This window comes from Micrasema longulum, unplaced genomic scaffold (genome assembly GCF_059751315.1).
Source record: "Micrasema longulum isolate JH-2025_06_02 unplaced genomic scaffold, ASM5975131v1 h1tg000897l, whole genome shotgun sequence".
NCBI lineage: Eukaryota > Metazoa > Arthropoda > Insecta > Trichoptera > Brachycentridae > Micrasema > Micrasema longulum.
The window spans coordinates 48,947-75,250 of record NW_028278088.1 but is presented as its reverse complement, the minus strand read 5'-3'; the positions used below and the strand labels follow the sequence as shown (position 1 = coordinate 75,250).

Genomic DNA, 26,304 nt, shown 5'->3' with positions numbered 1-26,304 from the left:
GTAGAAAGTAGAAAATTGACGGTGTAAATATTTTCATAGATAAATACCAACTTTTTTATCGCTAGGTCTACGTCAATTTTATAGTTCGCTTTCTATAAAAAAGAAGAAGAAAAATCCTGTATTTGACAATTTTGACATGACAGCGCTCCGCCTACGGATCATCTTTGACATTTGCAATTTTTGACAAACCATTTAATTCTTTACATTTTTATTTCTCGATTAAAATCTTGTTAACAATAACACAATGCCCCATAGTAGTGATTCTGATGAGTTTTTCGATGCTGAGGAAATAACGCCATCCAAATTCAACACGTATGTCAAAAGTGAAAATTAAACCAAACATAATTTACAAACAGAAATTTATTTCTTGGGTTGTTATTTCAGAAAAGCAGGCACTCATCACACACAAGAAAAAGATGTAGTCGCCCAGCCAACAGAAAATCCTAAAAATAGTGAATTAGATTTTCCAGCAACAAAAACTACACAAGACTTAGTAAAAGAAGTGAAAGATGCCGTAGACCTAACTCCAGAAAAAAATGTTTGTTGTTTTTTTTATCTTATAATATATAGGTGTAAAAGTCCAGATTTATGTATAATATCGCTCAATTATTTGCTATATTTTACTGTAGGTGGGTCAAGGAAGGCGAAAGTTTCGCGAACTTCGACAATTTATGCAGACGGAGGATGACGACTGTGGACCATCGGTCAATTCAACTCCTGACTCTCAAAACAGTTCAGCGGAAGGAGTTTTTCCGGCTACTTCCAAAACAGCACATCCTTTTAGGTACCTTTCTAAATTAATATTAAAATCCTGCATCTAAATTTCATTTGATTAAGCTTTCTGTGCGTGCATCCATAATTTTTCCAGGCAGTCCATGTTTTTAGTTGCACTCGACTATTTATTTCGTAAATAATTTGCAATGTTCAATCTCAATTTAACTTTATACAAATATATTTTAGACACTTATGTATATTCAAATGTAGTATGGAAACAATTCACACACCTGGAGTGTGAATGTTTGTTTCCTTGTTTTTTCTAAAATGAAGTTTGGGCTTTGCGATTCGGCACAAGTCACAATATTGTGCAAAGGAATGTGAAAATTTAGCTATCCTATCTAATATAAGCTTGTCTGCGGGTTACATTACATTTTATTTTTTTTAATTCATAAAAGGTAATTACATAGTTTAATAATAAATTAAAAATATAATATATTTATGTGCACACTTAAGTTTCAATTTCTTTTTTAAATAAGTTTTTGACTGTTTATTTAAATGTGTTCAGGTTTTTTTCCTCACGATTTTCAACAGGTATTAAAGTAAACAGTTTTAGTACTACACTCCCCGTTGTTTTATCTCCATAGTAGTCCTTCTGTCGTGGCACCGTCAGCTGCTGTGACGATACTTGTCGGGTCACGATCTGGTGGGTTACTTTGGATTTAAAACTGCAATCAGGGAAATGATCTGTCATTATCTTATACTGACACTGTTTGTTAGTTGGCAAAACGTTAACATAGTCAAATAATATTTTATTATTGTCTTTTGCCTCAATCTTTATTTTTACAGGTACGATAGTTTTTAAAAATTTTATTTGTGGGTTTAAGACTCTGAAACATAACCTGTGCCTCGATTATGAACATCTGTTTATATCGAGACGGTATACTTAACTTCCGTACTATCTGTATCTTACCTCAGTATGTTCTACCTACTTGTCATATCCACATCATATGATCGAAACAAGCCAACGGAATGACTGCAAACATTCCACATTCCTTACGTCATTAACATTTAAAATAGTTAAATAGTAATAGCTTCTGTAGTAAAAAATGCTCACTTCATAGCGATTATAAACTCAAATAAATCCCAATTCAAGCAAAAATGCTCGCTTGAACATGAATTTTGCATGACTTTTGGAAATCACCTAGACGGTACGCTTAATGATCGTCTGTATGTATCTACCGATCGACTTCAAAGCCTACTCTCGGAAAGATAGTAAAACAGATGGAAAAATATAATAACTAAATATTTTTTTTAGAGTGGTAACTTTCTGACCCATATAATCTGTGTCTGATGCCTAAATACTCTTGTTTGTTAATAGGACAGAACCTAGCGACATTATTTTGAACAAATATTGATGTTCAAACATAAACAAAATGGTGAATCTTACACAGTGTGTAAAATGGCCCCAAAACCAGCCAATTATATTTTCAATTTCAATTCATTTATTTAAATATAACATATACATTACAAACATATATTCAATATGTACATATTATAAAAAATACATGAATGAGACTCATGTAAAAGTAGTAGAAGAATCCTGCTCCGGAAAACCCCTTTGGATACATGGAACAGATCAATATCCAGAGTGATGTTGTTCAGTATAGCGCTAGCCCTTCCAACAGGCATAACCATAGGCAGGTTGGTCCTGTATATTGGAATATGAAACAATCTATGCTGTCGCTGTCTTAGGTAATTATCAAGAGCATACAAACCAATGCTCATCATAATCTCAGAATCATCAATCATACCGTGCAACAATCGATAAAAATTTGTAGTCAAATACACATTCCTTCTAGTCTCTAAACTGTTGTAGCCAAGCATACCCTGGAGAAACTCGGTCGGGTAGAGCCAAGGATAATACTCGCACTCTCTTATGTAGAGATATCTCAGAAACTTGGATTTTCTCTATCATAAGAGAGTACTTCAGTTCATGTGGCTCCCAAATCACAGATGTCAGATCACAAGCCCTATAAATGCCTAGACTTCCATATCCTTCATAAAATGTTCTCCATCTTTGTCGTCACTTGTTAATATCTGCCCGTGTTCACACTTATTCGCACTGTTTCGTTTTGTTATCGTTTTAATTTCAATACTGTTATCGTTTTCATAATTAAAATTTAGTGTTTAAAAATGTAAAATTCTATTCTAATTTTGATTTGAAATGTTTTGTTATTTCAGAATAATAGAACATGATACGATGAGTCTACAAAGTTTAACATCACTAGGGCGAATTGGTCGTATACTCGGTGGAACAGTAGATCCGTCAGGTATGTATATGAAAAAAAACCATTAAAAATTTTAATATGTAATAATTTTATTTTTATTAATATTAAAATTATTTTTTCTAGGTTTGAGTTTAGGGCGCGATAGTCATTTAGGAGCAGGAATAACAACTACAACTTCAAATTCGAGAGAACTTCTAGAGAATGCTGAAGATGAAGAACTCCCAGACTCAACAGGTATGTCTCCGTTGCTCAAATGTATATCTTTAAAAAAAAATTGTGGTTTCCCAGTATACGTAAATAGATTTATCATTCAGGTCACTAAGCAGACATTTCCAAATTCGTTTAGAGGTAATGAGGAAATAACTAAATTCTGTTCATTATTACAAGAATTTCCAAATAAACTAACCAGCCGCGTGACATACGACGGAGAATAGCCTATTTCACACATATCATCTTAAGCTAAATGGCACGGTAAAATTAAAGTGGATTGACATTTGATTAGTTTGTACTTACCTATTTAAATTTAATAACATTTATATTTTTCGTTTTTTTTTTCTAAACTAAATAAAATTTCATAGTCAATGATTTTAATAAAAATATCAATAAAAACGCCTCGGTTAATATATTTAAAAAAAAAGAATATAAGCATTCTTATAATTTACCCAAATATTTCAATTTTAGTGACCATTTTCAACAAGTTGTAAATAACTCACTATTAGAAAATGGAAATCGAGTTGAGGTAGAGTGGGGTTCGAACCTCGGACCTCTGATCCGTGAGTCCACAACATTAGCCACGGGACCACAACCTGATTTAATAACAAGAACCCCAATAATAGACAATTTTAGTTTAGGTTAGTCACTGGTTTGGATTTTACTACTTGGGTTTTTGAAAATAATGTTCTTAAACAATTGAAGATTTTTCGCACTGTTGACAATATTTTTATTCGGTATGGCTGAGAACATAGAATTAAGAATAGTCCAAAAACTGCATACGCACATCAAACAGAAGGCGACTGAACTACTCATAAATGAGTAGGATTACGTTTTGACCTATTAGTTTCTTTGTAGACGTTGCTCAGTACGCAACTCCTGATTTGAATTCAACTATGCCGTGTTGTGTCCTTTTCAAGTGTAGGAATACTGCTAGGATCTTGAAGAAACAGGATGGTATCACATTTCATGTGTAATTAGCAAACAAATGTTTAAGTAACAAATGCATTACTTAAAAATGGAATTATTTTTCCATCTGTCAGATTGTCAAAGAAACAAAATGGAAATTTCGTTAGTGCTGCCAGGGTAGTAAATTTTTTTACCCTACTTTGCTCATCTAATGCAAGAACTAATAAAAATTAGACCTCGGATTAAACAACGCCATGGGGGACATTTGAACAACATTATCTTTAAAACATAAAATATTATTTAACATGATATAAAAATATCCGTTTTATGTAAAATAAAATTTGTTTTTTTATTTTAAGTTCAAAGTTCATCAATTCAATTACTCTTATTAAATGACCCTTTACTTATCTACTCTGTTGTGTTAATCAATGTTTCCGCATGCACAATAAAATTTTAGAGAAATTAACAGATTGCCTTTTTTTACCTTACATTTGTGTTATGATTTTTTTTTTCCCATCAAGCAACATTACGCGGTGACATCACGAATGCGCGCGGCGAAAGTAGGCCATAGTGGAGGGATTATTGGACACAGTCCGATGTATTCAAGTATGGTTCTACGCTCCTTCTGGACTATTCTTAATTCTATGGCTGAGAAGTAAGCTCGTTATAAATGTATGGAGAAAACCATAAACTAAAATATTAATGAGTGTTTACTGTTTGTATGATAACAGTTTTAGAAAATAACAGTTTAAATGGTCACCTAAAATCTGATATCGTGGGTTTTTTTTTTCCACCGATGTTTATGATTCAGTACATTGGCAACACAGCCCGTTAAGAGTAAATCCGCATATAACAAAAAATGTGCATCCTACCAGTAAGGTCGTAAAGTTTTGCTAGCAGGATGCTGGATGTTCTATCATTTACTGTTTTAGTTGATTTAATCAAGATTTTATAAGCCTGTTAGTAATATTTCTATTTTAAATAAGAATTCAAAGCAAATACCACCTCAATTCTTTATAAAATATTTTAATTTCTGTAATACGTAATTATTCCTTTTATAACATAAACTTTCTTTACATTTTCAAACAAATTTAGGGTTTTTACATATTACCATGTATTGAATATTGTGTGTCTGAAACATTTCAGGAATGGGAACAAGAATTATGTTATCTTTTGTTGGAAAAAAATGTTATCGTAATAATGTGATTAAATTTTGAAAACATTCTTGGAGATATTAAATAAGTGAAGTTTATAACCATTGTCTTGATAGGTACATTTAAATTCTAAACTTAGAACTTTCCCTTTATTGATAATCGCTGGGGACTAATAATTATCAATATATCCACGGTTGTCCAAATTATAATATTTATTTAATGTTCTGGATTTGAGTCCCCAACGATTATCATTCAAGTATCACATTCTTTGCATGAAACAGCAGGCAATTTCAGTTTGTTACAACTTTAACATTGTGAATTTGTTGAAGTTATGCAAGAACCAGATGTGATTGCCAGCACAAAAGCAAATAGCCTAAAACACTCTCGTATAGCAGGGTCTGAACAGTCTATAATGTCCATGTCGCAACTGGGAAACACTGTGAGGCAAGCGGAACCACAATTGCCGATTGCTCCACCAAGAAAGAAAAAGAAAATTCGAGTTGCGGCAACACATTCTCTCGGTTCTCCCGATGCGGATCAAGTGTTATCCCAAGCTTGTAAAGGATCTAAAATGAGTGTAGCCGAAAAGCCAACATTGCAAAACTTGAATGTGAAGGTTGGTTTGTGTTTTTTAAATTTTATGCGTGTTTGAAAAATAATTTTGTTTTTAAACTGGAAATGTTAATTGAATGTATTGCCCGAATAACGTTGCTAACAAAAACAAGATTTTTTCTGAAACAATAAAAAACGTTTTTTATCATTTTTTATTAGACGATATACACGATTTATTGCAATTTGATATTACTTGGAAACAAACAAGTCTGCATGTAAAAAATAAAATGAAAAAACATTTTAATTAAGTAAATAATCAACATAAAACAAAAAAATGTAGAATAACCTTGCCTATGATGCCTCTAACAACGTTTTTTCCACGGTATTCCATACATTTACTGAGCCGGTAGATTCTCATAAAAACTTCTGTGGATTTTAGGTAAGTATTGTGACGTAGACATTAAATCTGCCTTTTTTGCAGCTGATTAAGGTTATAGCGAACGGAAGAGTATCGACTTATTTTCCTTCCAGTTTTTGATCGAAATTTGATGTTTTTTTACCTTTATTCATATTATTTAACAAACGTGGAGACACAAAAACTACCTGCGGTGCAGACGACATTTCGGCTCTCGCAACGTTTTTCCACTGAGACTGGCTCGCCAGCGCGCTTTGGATGATATTAATAAGGGAGATAGATTTTTTTATGGTGTGCAAGAGTAGGATAGATAGGTGTATACATAAACAGTATTATTCCATCAAAAAATCACTTTACGATTTTTTGTTGTTTGAGCGATACATTCAATTGGATTTCTAATCCTATTTCAAATATTATATCATGTTTGATTTATCTGGTTTTCAAAAAACAAATGAAGTTTTTTTCTGAACATCGAGAGGTTGTATATTTTTTTTTAATACATGTAACAAATTAAAATAATACACATGCTAGCATCGACCCATAGAGTTAAAATATTGAAAAAAAAAGTCAGACAAAAACATACTCATAGTTACGGAGTTTGTTTATGTATACCAGGGATGCTATTCTGAAATTTTTTCACAAGGGTAGAGAGAAGAAAGAAATTTGGGGAGTTTCAATTTTTGCATGCAACTACACTTTGGTTCATATATGGCCACACTGATGATTTAACGTCAAATATATACGAGCGTGTGAAACCAAACATGATTATTTTCATTTAGAACATTATTGCGACCTTAAACATTAACCAAAACGCTTAATTAGCTTGAATAGACCAAACCGTATTGGTTTTTTTTATGATGTCAAACTATGAAGTGTCATTTATAAAACTGTTTATTTTACATTGTTTAACGTTTAATCGTCAGTGTGGCCATATATGAACCAAAGTGTAGTCGCATGCAAAAAATAAAAATCCCCATTTTGACCATTCTCTACCCCCACGAGAAGATTCAGAATAGCACCTCAAGGCTGCATTCGACGAAAATGCATAAACTACCGAATATGGGAGGATACCCATTTAACATTTATAAAAAATGTTTGTATTTAAATGTTTACAAACAACTTTCTTTTTTAATGGATCCCAATCAGATTATTTCCTTAAATTCCTTTAATTTCTACCCATTTACTATATTTTAAAACCGTAATTCTCTGCCTATGTTTGAACATCTACATTACCTCAGCTCTAGACAACCCCTTCTCATAAATGTTTTTTCTCTCTTTTGCAATAAATTTAAATCTTGATAACTCGCTCGAGAGTAAAATCCAACCTTGTCTACAAACATTTGGACATACTCAACATATTGTTTATTTAAATAATGTTCTTATTATATTAATTTGTTGTATTTTTTATTTAGCCACCATCTTTAAGTGAGATACTAAATCCGATGGGCCCATTACCGAGCCCAGCAAGTACAATAGAATCCCTCACAAGAGAATTTCAGAACTCTCTTGATATGGGCAGTACCGATTTATCCGATAGAAAAGGTAACTTTTTAAATCCTCACGAAGTAATCATGATAGAAAAAATTGACGCATGTTTGTTGATTGTAAATATTTCAATTATACCTAATAATAAAAATACGTATTTAGTTTAATTTCACTTTTATTGACCGTTTATGACCGGGATTTGTTCAGACCAACGTCGTCAGACTGGAGACTAAACAAATTATTATGTTATGTACAAGCGGTAAGAAGGTTTAATTTCAACTGGTTTATTCTCACAAATATAAAAAAATCATCATTTACAACCTCTGCTTTCACTTGCATATATGTAACATAAAAAAATGTTTAGTCTTTCACCAGTCTGATGATGTCAGTCACGACGAAACCCGGTAACTGGTGAAAATTATAAATATAATTGGCATTAAACTAAATACATATTTTTATTGTTATAATTAAAATGCGGTTCCACCATGAAATGTCGGTAGAAAAACTCAATCTTCTTTTCACTAAATACACTTTATTCCAGCAAATATTTCTGATACTGTTAAAAAATTAGTCATTCGAATCAATGTACACAGTCTCATATGTGTGAAATTGTCCATATTATAATATTATGTATATTTTTATATTAGGTGTCCCAAAAGAAAGTTTCTTTTGATGTAGCAATATAAATAAAAGAGAGATGTCCATCAAAAAACCTATATCAGTTATTGAAATACAGGTTTTAGGAAACTACTTTTGTCTGTAATTCTTCATTCTCATTGCTGTCATTGAAACGAACAGCAAAAATTCTTAGAATGGCTCGGAACATAGTCTCTGTAATAGCTGCCATTTCGTGATAGATATTTTCTTTTAACTGCACCAGAGAACCGGGTTTATTGAGATAACTTTTCGATCCCAACAAGAAAAAGTCCATAGGGGTCAAATCAGGACTACGTGGAGGCCAATTTGTTTCACCTTTCTTGGAGATCATTTTTTAAGAAAAATTTCACAACCTCGTGGCAGAGACATGTTGGAAGTGTGTGACTTTGCTCCGTCTTGCTAAAAACATGTTCTTTGATTAAAACGAGTAAAGTTTTTCAGTTCAGGTACCAAGAAATTGTCCAACATTTCCACATTACAACAGCTCAAAGCCTTATATGTTGATTGAGTTTATTTAATATATTGTATACCATTATTTTAATGTCCTTGTTTGTCTTTGCTACACAATTTTATGTTCTTTTTGTTTAGTTTCTTGTACATATGTTTCTTCATATCACCGTTATTGGCTCAGACTGTATTTATAATAAATAAATAAATAATAGTGATTGAGATACATTTAAAGCACTTGCTTGCTTATCAACTGAAAAGTCCAGATTGTCACAAACGGACTGATTTACACTTTCCACGCTTTGTAGTCACTTTGTGATGACCTTGGTCATCCGGACTCTATATCCATTGTTGAATTGGTTTCTTCAAACTTCTGATCCCATTTCCTGATTGGAGTAACACTTGGCGTATCTTTAATGTTACTCAACCCACGATGACTGCTGACTTTTCTCCATGCTACAATCGCCGAATTATTGTTTTTGAAAAACTCTCGCACTCACAGCGCATGGTCTGCTCCCGAAAAATGCTCCATGGCCACTAAATTCCTGAAGACGGCTATGGATTGACATAGGCCTCTCAGAGTTGTTGCATTTACGCAGAGATCTAATAAAATAAAAACTTTCTCTTGGGACATCCTGTATTATATTCCACGAGCATTTCATACTGTATATATTTATAATTTTCTATTTTCATCATTGTAGTTGTCAATTCATCGAAAGAATCATTTGTGAGTGGTGGTTTCGGGGCGAGGAACAACTCATTTGGCAGTGATTATCATTCACCTGCGGTAGACAAGCTTAGCAAGAGTGAAGCATCGTCTAGGAGTAGCACCATCAAGTCCATACATAGTCAACATAGCGGATCCTCCTCGGTTAAGGGACCATCGCTTGACATTAGATCTGCAGTTAAAGGTTAACTTCGCATTCATATCAATCACAACATACCATCATTCTTCATCACATATATATTTTGTTGAATTGATGCCTGTCTTGTTAAATAAGATATACCGTATTTTCTTGCTTTCCTTATTTTTCAAGACCAAAAAAGTACTATATAATTTTGTAAAAATTAGATACAATAAAGTCATTCAATTATAATTAAAAAGGATTTAATAATAGGCATATTTTATTTATATTCTATCCGCCATCACTATCTGAAATTTCTTCAGATTTACTTTGAATTTTTCTGTATCGCTCTATGACGAGTCATTGTATGTCTTCCCACGAAATGTCATGAAATATTAACTTCACTTATGTCAAATTTATGTCCTGCAGTTTTGTTTCAGTGCTTTCGTTCATACACAACAACTTTTTAATGATGCTCTGGAGGATTGCAGAACAATAAAACACTTAATATTTTTATATAATATCATTAATTGTAAATTCGATCGTTGTGAACTCCTGGATTTAATCAATATTGACATACCGATACGTAGAACTAGAGAAAATACTCTGTTTTATTGTCACTCTTCTTAAACCAACTATCTTTGTCACTCACCTATACCGCGTATACACAGACTACTTAATGAAAGTACCTCTCATATCCCCACATTTTTAACTCTAGTCTCTGTGAATTCAAATCATCTCTTTAAAAATATTTTATGATGTTCTATAGTTTCGATTAACGATTAATTTGCAAAATAATAATCTGCTGTTAACTCATTTTATGTTCATAATAATCCTGACTTTTTTATATCTTTTGTATGCTGACATACATATATTATATGCATATATTTTTCTTGTTATTTTTTTTATACATCCATGTTTTAATATTGTTTTTTATTTTTGTATGACTGAACACGTTATATTATTATATTTTATATTATAAAACGCACTTTTGCCGTATAATAAATAAAATAAAATTTTAAAAATGTAGTCTTCTTGCCGATTATTTAAAGAAAATAAAAACCAGTGGGGACAAAAAATTTTGACAGAATTTTACACCGATTGTAAGATGCATACTGAATTCAGAGACACCAAAATATGAAAAAACATACATCTTATAATCGAGGAAATACGGTATCTTGAGTTACTCTATCATTTCAATATTTAGCCGTGGGATTTCCAATTAACCATATTTAAAATTTGTTTAAGTATGTCAAGTGCTCCACTATGACAACACTTCTTTTAGTATGATCTGTTCATGTTTCATTATTCCTCAAAAAGTCGATTCTTATTTACAGTTTTACCTATTGCCATTTTCATACTTAACAATATTTTTCCTTGTACTAGGTCAATATGTGGTAAAACCTCAGGATGAAGAAAAGGCTAAAGCGAGTGGTCCATCTCAGGAAGAGTTGGAACGTATTGAGAAATTGAAAAATGAATTGCTAAAATCTGGAGCAGATGGCAATAGTATTCATAGTATTTTCACAAGTAATATGGGACACTCAAGCTTAGGAGCTCCGCACAGGTTTGTTTATTCACAACCATTTTTATACTGTATTATTTTCTTAAAATTGAATTGATACAATTATGGTAAATATGTATCTGAAAATAGAGCTATGTTATGCACCAACTTTTTTTTAAAAAACCTGCATACATCCAATTTTAAAAAAATTATACGAGTATAATAGAATACGTTACACACTAAAAAAAATATATATACAAGAAAAGTGCAAGAAGGTTGAGGATGAGGAGATGTATGCTTTATTAAGTAGTCCTGTGATAATTATTTAAACTGATATTTGATTTGAGTTAATAGATATTAACCCTTTGTACTCGAAAGGTTTTTGTTTTTATGCAAACCGCCAACTTGAGTAATTTTTTATCAAGGAATAGAAGGAATTTTATCAAGCACATGAAAAAGATTTTCATGCAATTGTATTTTACATAACTTAACAGGTTTACTTTCTCAAATTTTGCAATTAAATCATGTTTTTTTTCTTCCATTTGGAATTTTTTCATTTTCAACTATTTATTCCTCTATTTTGATACATATGTTTTCAGATACAATAAATCTCGAAAACATAATTGAAATGTGACCGCAGCATTCCAGTGCATTATAATATTCCATCGAGTTATAATATTTCTTAGCACTGTTAGCTCATACAGTAATAACATATCAGGAAAGTGCACGTGTTGCCCTTGGGACTTGTTTATCTCTGAACAAAATACAATAAAACCCATGTTTTACGTTTTTCAAAGGAGCAACAAAAAAAAAACTAGAACTATAAAACTGAGGAAAACTCTAAAGTGAGGAAATTAAAAATGTATGGGAAAAATGAAATTACATAAAAATATTATTATTGTACTAGACTATACTAAATATGCAGCAGAAAAATTGTAAAAACTGTCATCATTGGGGATTATGAATATCATTTAAAAATATTTTGTATTTTTTTCAATCAATACTGTAATGTGTTTTTTTTATTGAATTTTTCAAACAACATGTGTAAATAATTTTATGTAAATACTCAACTTTAAAAACACGAAAATAAAAATTTGAAATTGCATGAAGTGCATACAATTATTTTTCCCCTAAATATTGGGAAATTTTATTTAAATGGTATCACTTTTTTTAGTATGGCACCACCAAATTTCAACTGTCATCTACATCGCGGCAAAATTGTTTCACACTTTTATTATAACTGTTTAAACTATCTTCTTTTCACATTATGTTTATAACTTCAAATAATATTTCTATTGCCACTTTCTGCATCCTAATTTATTTAAACATCATCCCTGATCTTCATCTCTATCAGATAGTTATCAGGGGCTACCCCCCACCCCCTCCAGACCTTAATATTTGAATTGCTCATGACTGCAACTCCCTGAGCGAGGCAATGCAAAAATTGAGTCTAAGGAGGGGGGGTCGCTAGCTATATTTCTACTCGTAAGGGGGTCACGTATTCAAAAAGGTTTAAAAACACTGGTCTAGAAGACGAATGTGCTAAGTATAAAAAAAAATGGGACATTTAAATGCCAAATGTATTGAATGAGTCATTCTATTTGCACTCACTAGAACACTAATTTTTCATCTCTTCCCAAATCGTAGTTGCATATTCATAATAAGTGTCAAAGACAAAACATCAACTTTAAACTGCTCTCCTGATAAATTAACAATTTTGTGGAAATTTAGTGTTTTTTTTATTATTTGTTAATAGACCATTTAACTATGCCAATTTTTTTTTTTCAATTTTATGTATCGTATTATCAGCACTATGATTTTTTTAAGTTTTGTATTTCTAAAATTACTCCACGTCTGATGTCTCAAGTTCTCTTTGGCTTCTGCTCGGTCAGTTCTGCCGATTGATCCGTTGACAATAAGTAAACCGGAAATCTTTCACAGCTCTTTTATCATTGGTTGATTCATATGTAGGGTTCATAGTCCATAATCGATGATTTCACCTGAAATAGTGTGATGACCGAAGAAAGCAACATTCACATCGTCCCTACCATGAAGAAATGTGGTCTATAAAGAGACCACAGGACGCAACGCCAGTCATTCAGCCCAATAAGTTCAGTCGACCAGTTAACGGCAGTCAGTCCAGTTCACTCAGCTCCAGCATGTAGTTCAAGTGCAGTTACTTCAACTCTTTATCGCCGTAACACTCGCCCGACATAATTCATTATTTATTCACCATGTAATAAATAAACATCAAACAGCAACCTCGTGTCTTCTCTGTCAATCTCTAACTGAGGTAGAAACTCCAACCCTTGACAACCTAAATCCTACACATATGAACTAGTGACGTCGTTCAAAGTAGTTTGTTTTTATTAAAATATTTTTTGATATTCTTTTTGTACATTTTCATGAAACTTTACCTTATAATTTAATGGTCTAATTTTTTCCGCGCGAAAAATAATATCAAATTTTTCCATGGGGCTGAAGTTCCTTATTAGCATGTTCGTCTTCTAGACCATAGATATATTTAAAGTTTTGGGAAAAAAAAAAAAATTTTTCCACAAAAACAGCGGCACTCGAGAAATACAGCAAATCATAGATGTAGCCTCTATGGTGGCATTCGAGTGCTTAAGGGTTAATAAATTATCCGAATGTAGAACTTTCTGTATTCTGCTCTGCTCGGGGAATGTGATTACATTGAGAGCACTAGTAAAACGTAGCACTGGAGTATGGCGCATAATAATTATTTTATTTTTATTTTGAATCTTAAAATAGGGTACACAAAAACATATTCCTATGTGTGCTCTTTTGGGTTTTGTTATAATATATGCATTCTGTATTTTAGGACTTGCAAGCAGCCAGTTTTAACAAGTTTTGAGTAAGTTTTGTTTTTGTGATGGTTAATAATGTTACTACCCTAATTTTCATTTTTAGAAGCGCCTATAGCTTGGAAAGAAATTTTAGAGATAGAAGAAAATCTGCTGGCGATGAAGATTTACTCAAGCAACTCAATATGTATGTAAGGACAAGAACTGACTCTGGGAAACAATTGACTGATATGGAAATATTAGAACAAGTTACAGTATTAAACTTAGATACAGGTGTGTATTAAATAATAAGCAAGTATGTTCTGAGGTGTAACATATTATGTACATATAAACATATGTATTTAGTACATATCGTCAGGTTTCTGGCACAAGTAACTACAAATTTGGGGAAAATGATATGTCTTCATAAATGGCACCAAATAATCTTTGTTGAAATAGTGAATAAAAATCTTTTGTATTTCATAAATACAAAAAAAAAATATTTTATAATATTCATCTTGCAGTTTTATATAGATTGTTGATTTGGGGTGAGCTTTTAACTTTAAAAGTGCAGTATCTCACAACTAGTAAAATGTACACAATAAGTTTTTCTGGGTTATTATGCCGTGTGTTGTTCGTACTCTCTACCGACGTTTCGGATCGCGTTACAGCGTCCATCATCAGGGTTGATGTTATTTGTGTATGAATATGTGTTACGTTAGGTACTTAGAATTTTTACCGTGTCGTAGTCGTTTTTGTGTGATGTTATGTATTTGGGACTTGTACCGTGTCGTAGTCGTTTAGATTAATGTGTACCATTATGTACTTAGGATCTATACCGTATCCCAAATCTGTGTTACATTGCAATCTTTATGCAATTTCTTACCTAATATGACTGGGTACCAGGATGTTTTTAATCGCATCCCATCATCTCTGTTTATGTTGTCGGGATGTTTGTAAATCTCAATTGCTTCTTTTACTAGTCGTGTTTGGTGGTTCTTTGGCCTCCCTAAGATTATCGGCTCAAAGGAAAACTTATGCCCCGTACTTAGAGAGTACGAACAACACACGGCATAATAACCCAGAAAAACTTATTGTGCATCTTAACGGCCGTGAAAATCTAAGAAGTTTAATTAGTAAAATGTAGTTTCCAACTTGTGTTGGAAAGCCGACGATATTATGTTTTAAGGACAATTGTTTTTAGTAACATACTAAAAAATAATGATTTCCGATTGACTGTCATCATTCTATAACTCCTTTGTATAAGTTTAAGTATAAAGCACCAAGATAATTACAATGTATTTATTTTTAGGTGAAAGAGTACCGCTAAGCATTGCAGAGGACAAATTGCCCCAATGTATAAATCCATTAAGCTTGCACATAATGCGACTTACTTCAGAATATGTTAGCACTTCTTCGCTGTTTGAAAAACAAAGGTAAGTTATAAATATTGTACCATACATATCTGCCTTGTAGCTAACTAGGATAGAGATAATTGAATTATAATGGGGTCTAAAAATCGATTCTCTACAAGGTCAATATGAAGTATTTATTTCCATGAAATTGGCTTTATTTGACAGATAATTTTATGAAATTAACGTCTCGAATGTTGCTTTCCAAGTGCTCAATTGTTTCCGATTTATCAGCATAGACATGCAACTTTACATATTCCCAGAAAAACAATATAATGGCATCAAATCGTACGAACGAGGTGGCCAATTAACAGATCCATTTTGTGAAATTATTCATTTGTCAAATATATCTTTCAGTAAGTTAATTATATCGCACGCTGTGTGGCATGTGGCGCCATCCTGCTGAAACCACATGTCTGCAACATTAATGCCTTCCCATTATGACGGGAAATAGTTAGTAATCATGTCTCTACCGCTCACCGTCGTCATCCATCCATCATAATTTTTGAAGACATATGAACCATTGATTCCCCCGGCTCATAAAGTGCACCAAACGTTGACCTTTTCTGGATAATAATAATAATAATATTTGGCTGATTTATATAGCGCCATTTTTGTAAAAAATTACCTCAAGGGCGCTTTACAATTATATATCTAAACTTACATTCTAACTAAACTTAAGTGATACATTATATTTCCAGATTTAAAATTGAGGGTATGATAGGATGTAATGGCTTGTGTATTATCATAGCTCCAAATGCGGCAATTCTGTTTATTGACCTAGCCATTTTTTTTTTTGCACCACAACAGGCCAGGAAGCCCAATTACAGTGGTGAATTACATCACAGAACACCCAGGCTTGAGAAAAATCACATCAGATTTTTGTGTTCTTACCGGGAATCGAACCCGGAACCTTCCGTGTGTGAGTCAAGCGTCTTAACCCTACACCATGGAGGCCGCCAAATTTAACCAAAAGTGTACTTCATCACTGAACAAAATTTTTAAACAAAATTTTGGATCAATAGCAATGTTTCCTTCGACCCATTCACCAAATGTACAGCTTCAATTCCTGTACAAGTTGAATTTTGTAAGCATGTAAACAAAGATATTTTGGCAAAATCTTCCATAAAGTGTATGGACACAAGTTTAAATGTTGACGAAAATGCACGATGACGAATTGACACATTTGGATCATCAACAACACTACGCTCCTCAACATCAATCGCTTGTTGTGTACAACGTCTTACGGGATGCGTATTATTGTTAGTAAATGTATTGTGAAAACGATCCGTAGTTTCTCAAATTAATCACTCTGATGGACGTTTATGAGCACCACATAATTCATGTAATGCCCGATGGGTTTCCCGAATCAAACCATATTTTTCAAATAAATTTGAACAATTTGCAAACCTCACTCCGGCGAGAGTCTATTCATAACAAATTTCCAAACCAAACTTACCCTAGAAAAACCGAGAACTGTCAAATCGGCTGTCACAGAAAACAGTGTTGCCAATTTGAAGTTCTCCGCCTCTAAAAAAAAAACACCCGTTATATAGATAGATAAAGATAGCAAAACGCTCCTCTTTAGAGAGGAAGTTTGATTCATAACTTTTATTATAATATAATTTTAAAACAATAAAAACTGTGGTTTTAATTACAAGAATTAATGAATTCTCAAAATTAGGATGAAGTGGGTTTCATACGTTCCTTTAATTTTGGTTCAAATTAATTATTTTCAGGGAATCAGATGATGATACCATGAGTGTTGGGGTTTCCATGGGAGAGGGAGCAGATGGAGTGGGTCGTGGAACTGCAGCATCAGAAGGTGCGGATGACCACGCTCCTGGAGGCTTGAGACGGAAAACTGCTAAGTATGTTTCAAAACTATTTTTTATTCATCGTTTTTAACCCACTCACCACACCAAGCCAGAGGCTGCTGTATGCAATATTTTCAACTAATACTTCGTTGCGTATCAGCCCTGTCCAGCATGACATTAATAAGTGCTACATGTGAAGAATAATTTAACAAATTATATTTCGTCTTGAGATATATCTTTATTTATGTTTTATATAAAAATAATTAAATTCTGAAAATAGTTTGTGTTTGACATTTAAGTTTTTTTTAACATAACTATGAACTTCCTCATAACTATGAGGAAGTTCAATGATTTTTTTGTTAATGGACCATCAAACTAAGCCAAAATTATTTTTATTTTTTATGTATCATATATCATTGCTATGATTTTTTAAAGTTGTATATAATTATAGTTAAAAATCTTGAAAATTCGGTGAGTTTTTCTGACATTTTTAAAAGTAGAAAGCCATACAATTTTAAAAACAAATTACTTGTACCTGCTCAACGTCGAAAAACGTGGCTATCCCAGACCCCAGAAATCTGTTGCCAATTGCCACAACAACATAACAACATTTGTAGCACTGATTAGCCAATTTCCCGTAGCACTGAACTTCCTCGTTATGAGAAAGCCTGAAATAGGACCTTCATATTATTTTTTGATCTTATATTTGATTTATAAATAACTTATGTTGACCTTTTTAAATATATATTTTTTTAAATAAAATAAAAATGACACTGAATATGACAAAAAATCATCAGGATAGTTACTAAATAAAATATAGTATTGGGATGTTTATATTTTATGTTTAAAAATAATACTCGCTTGAATGTTAATTTTATTGGAAATAATTTTAGATTAAAAAGATTTTTGGGATCCACTGTCAAAAAGACAATGGACAAGGCTAAATCCATCGCCCAAGAAGTGTCCCACGCCAGACACAAAGAAGATGTCGCCGATATTGTTGATGAAGTTAGAGGAGAACAGAATATTAAGTTGAAAGCTTCTAACTCTCACAAGGGACCCTACGACTTTGACGGTTGTGTTCGTCATGTTCAGGTTTGTCCGCCATACTACATATGAAACACTTTCATGAAATCGCTCTTTAAATTTTCAATGATTTATTTTTTTATCACATTTTGCAGGAGTTCTCTGGTGAACATGTTGGCCCTGTTTGGTGCATGAAATTTTCACAGTGTGGAAGGTTGTTAGCTACAGCAGGACAAGACAAAGTCCTTCGTATATGGGTTGTCAGAGATGCATATTCATTTTTCCAAGTAAACTCTACTCTACTTAAATGTTTGCCAATAATATCAAGTATTGTGTACATATGTAATATTTTATTTTAATTTTAGGATATGCGCACAAAATATAATGCAGATCAAAAGTCTTCACCTACTCCTTCTCAAGAATCATTAGTTTCACACCAGTCAGTGCATTCTGCCGAAGATCCTAATAATCCCATGAACCAAAATGATGCTCCAAACACACCATTCATGCCGAGACCATTCTGCACATATTCTGGACACACGTCGGACTTATTGGATGTTTCATGGTCCAAGAACTACTTTGTCTTATCGAGTTCTATGGATAAAACAGTTCGGCTCTGGCATATTTCTCGTAAAGAGTGTTTGTGTTGCTTTCAACATATTGATTTTGTCACTGCCATAGTATTCCATCCGAGGGATGACAGATATTTTCTCTCGGGAAGCTTGGATGGAAAATTGAGACTTTGGAACATTCCAGATAAAAAGGTACAGTATCAAACATTTATGTTGTTATAGTTAATTAAAAATACAAAAATGAAATAAAAAAACAATAAAGTTCTCACCGCTTTACAGGTGGCTGTGTGGAACGAAGTAGATGGTCAAACCAAATTAATAACCGCCGCTAATTTCTGTCAAAATGGCAAATTCGCTGTTGTTGGTTCGTACGACGGACGGTGTATATTCTACACTACGGATCAATTAAAATATCACACACAAATTGATGTTAGATCGACGAGAGGGAAAAATTCTACAGGAAGAAAGATTAGTGGAATCGAACCCATGCCAGGAGAAGATAAGATTTTAGTTACTTCAAACGACAGTCGAATAAGACTCTACGATTTAAGAGACCTCAGTCTCTCCTGTAAATACAAAGGATATGTCAATGTCTCCAGCCAAATAAAGGCATCCTTCAGCCATGATGGAAAATATATTGTTAGCGGATCAGAAAACCAGTGCATTTACATTTGGAAGACTCATCACGATTATTCTAAATTTAGTTCTGTTAGGAGAGATCGGAATGACTTTTGGGAGGGAATCAAGGCACACAATGCGGTTGTTACCTGTGCCGTGTTCGCTCCTAATCCGGATAATATTATTAGGATGATTGAAGAACGGGAGCAAGCTGCAAAGGGGAATAATCCATCTGTTACTGATCCAGATAAAGTAAGTTCTATCCTCATCTCAAATATTTATTTAATGTGTACAATTGAAACTCAATTCTGTGTAATTGAGAATTCGGGATAACTCTGTTGAAATTAAAATAAATTAATTTATTTGTAATCTTTACCCACAGGTAGAGGATCCGATGGTGGAACAACACACAAAAGGTTGCGGGGGACATGTTTTGGTTAGTGCTGATTTCAACGGCTGTATAAAAGTTTTCGTCAATAAGACAAAACCCAAACACAGTTCTTTACCCGCTTCAGCTCTGGCTTAGCCTCGTAACAAAAAATTAAATACAAAAAGAGTTATTATAAATATAATCAGAAATAAATTAATCATTCAAAATAAAAACGATATTCAAACATTCAGTCTTTAAACGTAAAAAAAATAAAATATTATTACACTTATTATTGAAAATGCCCACTACTCAAATTGACTTAAAAATAATCCCTTAAATTAAAGTGTTACATGGGAAAAAGTCCTTATTTTTATATATTGCTGAATATATCAAATTTATAATTTTTCTATGTATACTGCAAAAATGTTACTTTCCAAACATAATATAGTTGTTTTCAAATCTGTTTGACTTATGTTGAGATTTAAAATGCATAAATCAAATTTTCTATTTTGAAAAATGGGGCCAAAAGAGAAAACAGGAAAAATGATTTGGAATAAGTGCTTTTGAAATTTGCGCAAGTAATTATAAAATTGCAACAATTATTGTGTGCATGTGCTCTAAAGATTCCAGTTGTTTAATGTTGCGTCATTTTTATTCACTTCAAAAGTCAATAATTCCTTATTCAGTAAATCATTGTAGCCTCCGACATATTTATGTATTTTAATGGTCATGTTTTTTTAAGGCTAAGAGTTTTTCATGGGTCATTTTAAAAATGTTATTGTATTTAAACAAAGTGAATGAATGCTCTATGAAAAATATTTTACCAGTTTGAGAGCTTGAAAAGTCGAATGTAAACTCGCTGTATTTCTTAGCTTTTTAACTTCTATAATTTACAAAACCACTACAGATTAATACGAAAATATATAAAACAAAACTTCTTAAATATTTCTGAATGCTGTGATGAATATTTATTGAAAATTTTCCTCAGATTTGAAAATTGATTTCGTAATTTTTTTTATCATTAAACAATTAATTTAGGCATGTAATATAATTATCAATTTTATTTTTATAGAAAATACGTTTTGGACGATTTGGTGCTTTTAGATATTAAAACAGTTTACTATTTTATGTGGCATATTATGTAATATTTATATTGTAAAGTTAGTTTTATCATACATTATATTTTCGTATAAAAAATGAAGTTGTAAATAAATTGTTCATGTCCTGTTCTTTACTCCCAAAATATTTGTGTTAAATTGATATGTATACACAGTGAAACGTGATTTCATATGAGTGTATTTTGCCATATTTTTCAATGTTATTGATTTTATTTGAATTATTTTTCAACTATCGTGTGATTTTACATATGTATTACTTTTGTGTAGGTATATACTAGAGATACAATGGATAGTTGTTATTAAATACTGTTACAAGAATACTGGATCTTTTTTGTTTAAATAATTTTCTTTTTCTCGAATAACAGAAGTAATTATAGGGTCTTTATTTTTAAACCTGAAAATTATAAATGAAAACTTGTTTGTTTTGAATACTTTGATAGTTATATCATTAGAATTGTAAAAATCCGCTCTAAATCTATATTATATTTTTAACGTTATTCCTGACTTGTGAAAACACCCTATTATCCTATTCCTCAGAACCGTTATAGATTAATCATCACCATTTCTCTATCTGCACCGAGTGCTTTATAGAGCACTGCATTGGTACTCCAACTGCAGCTTATCTTGATCATAATATAGAAAGTAAGGTGATGAGTCTTACACTTCGGGTACCAGTCTAGGAATAATGAAATACTGCTCTGTAGAATCACTTGTTTTTTTAAGATACATATTACAAAAAAATAATAACGTATCCCTAACTTTATGAGGCCAAGAGCCCTGTGTTGAGTTGGGATACAACAAAATAGAAAGTGGAAGCATGTATATTATTAAAGAATTCTACAAATAAAAATTATTACACAAACATAAATTTCAATAAACATCTCGACAACACGCTCAATAGTACTATGTATATATAAATCTATGCAATATCTCGCAGCAGTCTCCCATCGTGGTCTCTTCCCTTTGACAAAATCCAAACTTGTACACTTCTGAAAATGGCTTTCGTTCATCCAGGACATTGAACACTCTTGGGGCCACAAAAGATAAATTTCTCTGAGCGAAAGTCGTCTGGTTTTGGTATTGAATAATTCAAACTACAGGAAAACCTCGTACGAGCATTCTGCTGGGATCTCCTCTTGTGACCACATGACCAAAAATGTGTCAATGTCTTTTTTGTTTACATTGTCTAATATCCAGTACCTTCATAAACTGAAACAATGTCTCAGATGGAAAGGTGGGGGACATCGAAGCATCACTCTAAGAATTAATTTTAGATTAGAATTAATAGACGCCGTGCAACTTCCCCAGCCCACTATACCATAGGTAGCTACTGCCTGGAAAAGAGCAAAACACACAGTTCTGAGAGTGTACTATGAGGTGGACACTCTCCACTCAGAATGTAGCCATCAGGTCGAAACATTCGTCCAGGGTTCTGATTCCATTTTACACTCAGAACTGTATTTTTTATCCATCCAGTCACACAAAGAAATGATAGTATCCAAATTTGTGTTTATTGTATTTTACACCTCTTTTTTATTTCAACAATACCTACTTGTATGTAGATTTAGTGTTTCAACTTTTTATTAATAAAAAGTAAATATTTGCATTCTTATGATATATCCAAATATTTCAATTTTGAGGAACATTCTCAACGAGCTGTAAATAACTCACTATTAGAAAATGTAAATCAGATTGAGGTAAAGCGGGGTTCGAACATCGAATCTCCGATCCATGAGTCTGCAAAACTAGCCAAATATAAATATAGATGTTGAAGCACAGGCAGAATGGTGGACGTTAAATCACTTTTAACAGCTTACTACAGATAAAAAGGCCCTGTTTTCCATATTCTCAGAATGCTTATCTGATATGATATGTATCTATCTTTTTAATATTTTTAGATTTAGGCCAGATATAAACAAAATATTTGTTGTATCTTTATCACTTACATATAATACAGTTTTTTATTCAAGTAAATATAATTATTTTCTGTAATATATTTTTCTTGACTTTTTCTATCTATAAGATGTTATTATGAAATAATTTATTTGTAAATAAATTCTTAGACATAAAAGACCAATTATAAATTAATTATCTATCACCAAAGGCATACAAAATATCTAAGTGCCAAATTTATTTGTCTTTATTTTTTAATGTACATAGTTTAAAAAAATATATCCCCGGTGCACCTTGGAAATTGGCTAAGTGTTTTTCACAAAAATACTCGAGAGAAACAAAAAACATCGCAGATTTTTATATAAATTTCTGGAAGCATCGATTTAAAAAAAAAAAATACTTGAATGTGGTAAGTTTATGAAAATTGATACGTAATCATTTTAACTGTGGATAAAAAAAAAACCTTGTTATAACGTATTTAGTCAAATGAATGCACATTGTCAGTTTCCAAGGCGCAATAACAATATAACATTTATTTCAATATTTTATAAAATAAAGTTACCATTTTTCTCTGTGTGCAATTTCTTTCACCAAGAATTTGTTGTATTATATCACTATGTATATTATTTTCCTAAGTCATTGTACAAAGAAATGTAGTTAGTAAATTGCTTTTATATTATTTGGAAATATGTACAGTCAAACTTGGTTATAACGATAACAGAAATAGTGAGATCTCGGATATAATGAGGAAACATTCGTTGACATTTTAGTTTATGGTTTTCACAATTATTCTTATTCTGGGGGGGGGTCAGTGCTATATAAGCGCCTGATGTCACTGCAACCTGTGAAGATATATTGTGACGGGTCCTCGTAAATAGTTCTCGGTTATCCCCTTCCAATCCCAGGTCTTAAACGAGCCTGGGTACTGTGTGGAAGGTGAGAATTCTTATTTTGTTAAATCTCCCCCTTCAAGCCCAGATCGGTAAAATATCAGGCTATTAGGTAGGGGGCGACAACATTCTAGGATGCGGCTTCTTTTATGATATAAACCATCACATTCACATAGAATGTGTATAAGTGCAGAACCTACATCTAGAAGTTTAAGAAAGGTTCATTCTAGCAAGGTGTTTGTTCAATCTGCAGCGCCCTGTAAGGGATCTAGTGATAACCCTCACTTGATTTCGGCTGAGCTATTTTGGGTCAAAAGCAAACCTTTTCAAGTACCCCTTTATCAATTTCTTCACGTGGTGCGGACCAGGTACTTTTTGCCTGAGCATTATGCTCTGCTCGACATACCGTACAAAAATATTTCAAACAATTGAGCAAGACATCTTTAAAAACATAATTTTAGAAATAAGAACCTAAGTAACCAATGTCCAGGTACCTAATCGATGTTTTCGATTACAACATTGAAAAAGTATCACATATGGTTGAAATTGCATGTAAAAAAATCTTAGCTTTTTGAAATAAATCAGTAAATACCAGCTCGGCACCACATTACAATTTACAACTTCTTTTGTAGTTTATGAATGACATCCTTGTTTTTTGGTTTTGGGTTTTAACCGTGTTTTTTTTAATTTTTATTCATCTGCATTTGAAATTTAGGAAGTGGTGTGTTTTGTAAGCATTTATTATAAACTGTTTTAACAGTTTTATTTTTAAAGTATCTGTATGAATTATATATATCTATATTTATTTGCGACAATACGCAATGGCGATTGGATTTTAAAAAACCTTTCTTTGGTATTACGAGTAATGCTTATAACAAGCAAATTCAGTCGGTCCCATCTTCCCCGTAATAACCAATTTCGACTGTATTTTTTCTACAAATTTTATCATTTATCCATACGGAAATAAAATGATTCAATCATGATTATTATTGATATCAAGAGTAGGATTGTGGCAGTATCTTTTACTGTCTAAATGGGGTAGAAACCCTGTATTGGGAAATTATGATCTAGTAATTTCATTTTCACTTAATTGGACCATATTATGCAGAAACCATCCAACCCACAATTTAGCAAGCTGAGATAATTGCATTTGTATGTTTGCAGAATTTTTAAAATATACCTCAGTGTGTTAAATAGTAGAAGTTTTTTCTAATATTACAATATAGAAGCATTGTTTACCGTATGTCTTATTCAACATTTTGTTTTTTTTGTCAATAAGGTAACAGTTTTAGGATTTCATTGGTTGGATGGTGTCAGTCATCCCTGATATTGAAGAAATGTACCGAAAAAATCTTATTTTTCCATCTTTATGACAGTTTTTCCTAGATTATTCCATTATGGTTATGTATTCTACGGGAGTATATACTCTTTGTCACATTTTAAGTTGACATTCAATATCACCAAAATCATTTTCATTCGGGGCGGATTTTTTTCTGAAGTATGAAAATAATTTTAGAGTCAAAAATGCTGAAAGCTGTCAACCCCAAGGATGTTTCTAACAAAAATACTCATAGAACTTTTGGTTGTGGGTTAGAAAAAAAAATCTCTAAAAAAGGTTGTGTTGATCTTTTAGATTGAGTATTTCTTCAGCAAATTAAAAGTTCACTATTAATGAAGTAACATTCATAAATAAAAAAAACGGAAATTGCGGGTTGAATGGTTTCTGCATAACATGGTCCAATTTATAAACTTTTTTCTACTTTGGAGTAAAACAGTTGTCATAATTATATTTTTTAAAGACATTTTGACAACATCAATTTGTTATTGTGCAATTTTTTTATTTTATAGAAATTGAATTTTTATCAGCTTTAATCAATAAATTGTCGTTGAATTTTGTCATAGAATAACATAGTTCGACAATTGAAGTTTTTTTTGCATTTTAATATAAATATTTTTACAATATAATAAAAAAAAATTACACCTAAGTATTTAATCTTTAATTTGATTGGATCTTAACGAATCCTATGACCATAGAATTAAGAATAGTCCAGAAACCGCTTACGCACATCAAACAGAAGGTGACTCAACTACTCATAAATGAGTAGGTTTACATTTTGACCCATTAGTTTCTTTGTAGACATCGCGCAGTACGCAACTCCTGATTTGAATTCAACTATGCCGTGTTGTGTCCTTTTAAAGTGAAGAAATACTGCTAGGATCTTAAAGAAACAGGATGCCATCACATTTCATGTGTAATTAGCTAATGAATGTGTTTATAATAAATGCATTACTTAAAAATTAAATTATTTTTCCATCTGTCAGATTATTCTATAAGTGGAAAAACCAATATGCAAAAAAAAAATGTACATACTATGAATAATTAATTTTTATCTTTCGTTTTTTTAATCTGTATGAAGGTGATAATACCGTCAAGCAAATGATGTTGATTATAGTGTAAGTTGATGCCATTTATTTTTCTATATAAAAAAAAAATCATCATCTCACTATGGTTGTTAATTTTGCAATTTCTACTTTCTTATATACGCTACTATTCATAAAACCAAACAAAACATGATACTGATTATCAACCCTATAACTTAG

General features: G+C 32.0%; 1 protein-coding gene across 5 annotated transcripts; it reads left to right on the top strand.

Annotated features, from left to right (window-relative positions):
* Nucleotides 1-20: 20 nt before the first annotated feature.
* On the top strand, nt 21-21,238 carry LOC148278299 (WD repeat-containing protein 44). Of its 5 annotated transcripts, none has more exons than XM_088231616.1 (17): nt 21-312; nt 385-538; nt 630-784; nt 2,959-3,047; nt 3,129-3,239; nt 5,608-5,894; nt 7,658-7,787; nt 9,536-9,745; nt 11,066-11,246; nt 14,115-14,281; nt 15,300-15,423; nt 17,139-17,270; nt 18,110-18,311; nt 18,398-18,529; nt 18,608-19,006; nt 19,094-19,684; nt 19,815-21,238. In XM_088231616.1, the coding sequence occupies exons 1-17, from the start codon at nt 245-247 to the stop codon at nt 19,956-19,958; spliced, it is 3,276 nt and encodes a 1,091-aa protein (XP_088087742.1). In that variant the 5' UTR covers nt 21-244; the 3' UTR covers nt 19,959-21,238. The 5 variants fall into 5 exon arrangements, with proteins under 5 accessions (XP_088087742.1, XP_088087745.1, XP_088087744.1 ...); XM_088231618.1 differs by having other exon boundaries at nt 115-312; nt 5,674-5,894; XM_088231617.1 differs by having other exon boundaries at nt 115-312; nt 5,671-5,894.
* Nucleotides 21,239-26,304: the final 5,066 nt, after the last annotated feature.

Coding starts and splice junctions, on each gene's coding strand:
- LOC148278299 (XM_088231616.1), top strand. CDS start 245: ATGCCCCATAGTAGTGATTCTGATGAGTTTTTCGATGCTGAGGAAATA. Junction 5,895..7,657: donor TGCAAAACTTGAATGTGAAG/GTTGGTTTGTGT, acceptor TTTTTTATTTAG/CCACCATCTTTAAGTGAGAT. Junction 18,312..18,397: donor GTTGTGTTCGTCATGTTCAG/GTTTGTCCGCCA, acceptor CACATTTTGCAG/GAGTTCTCTGGTGAACATGT.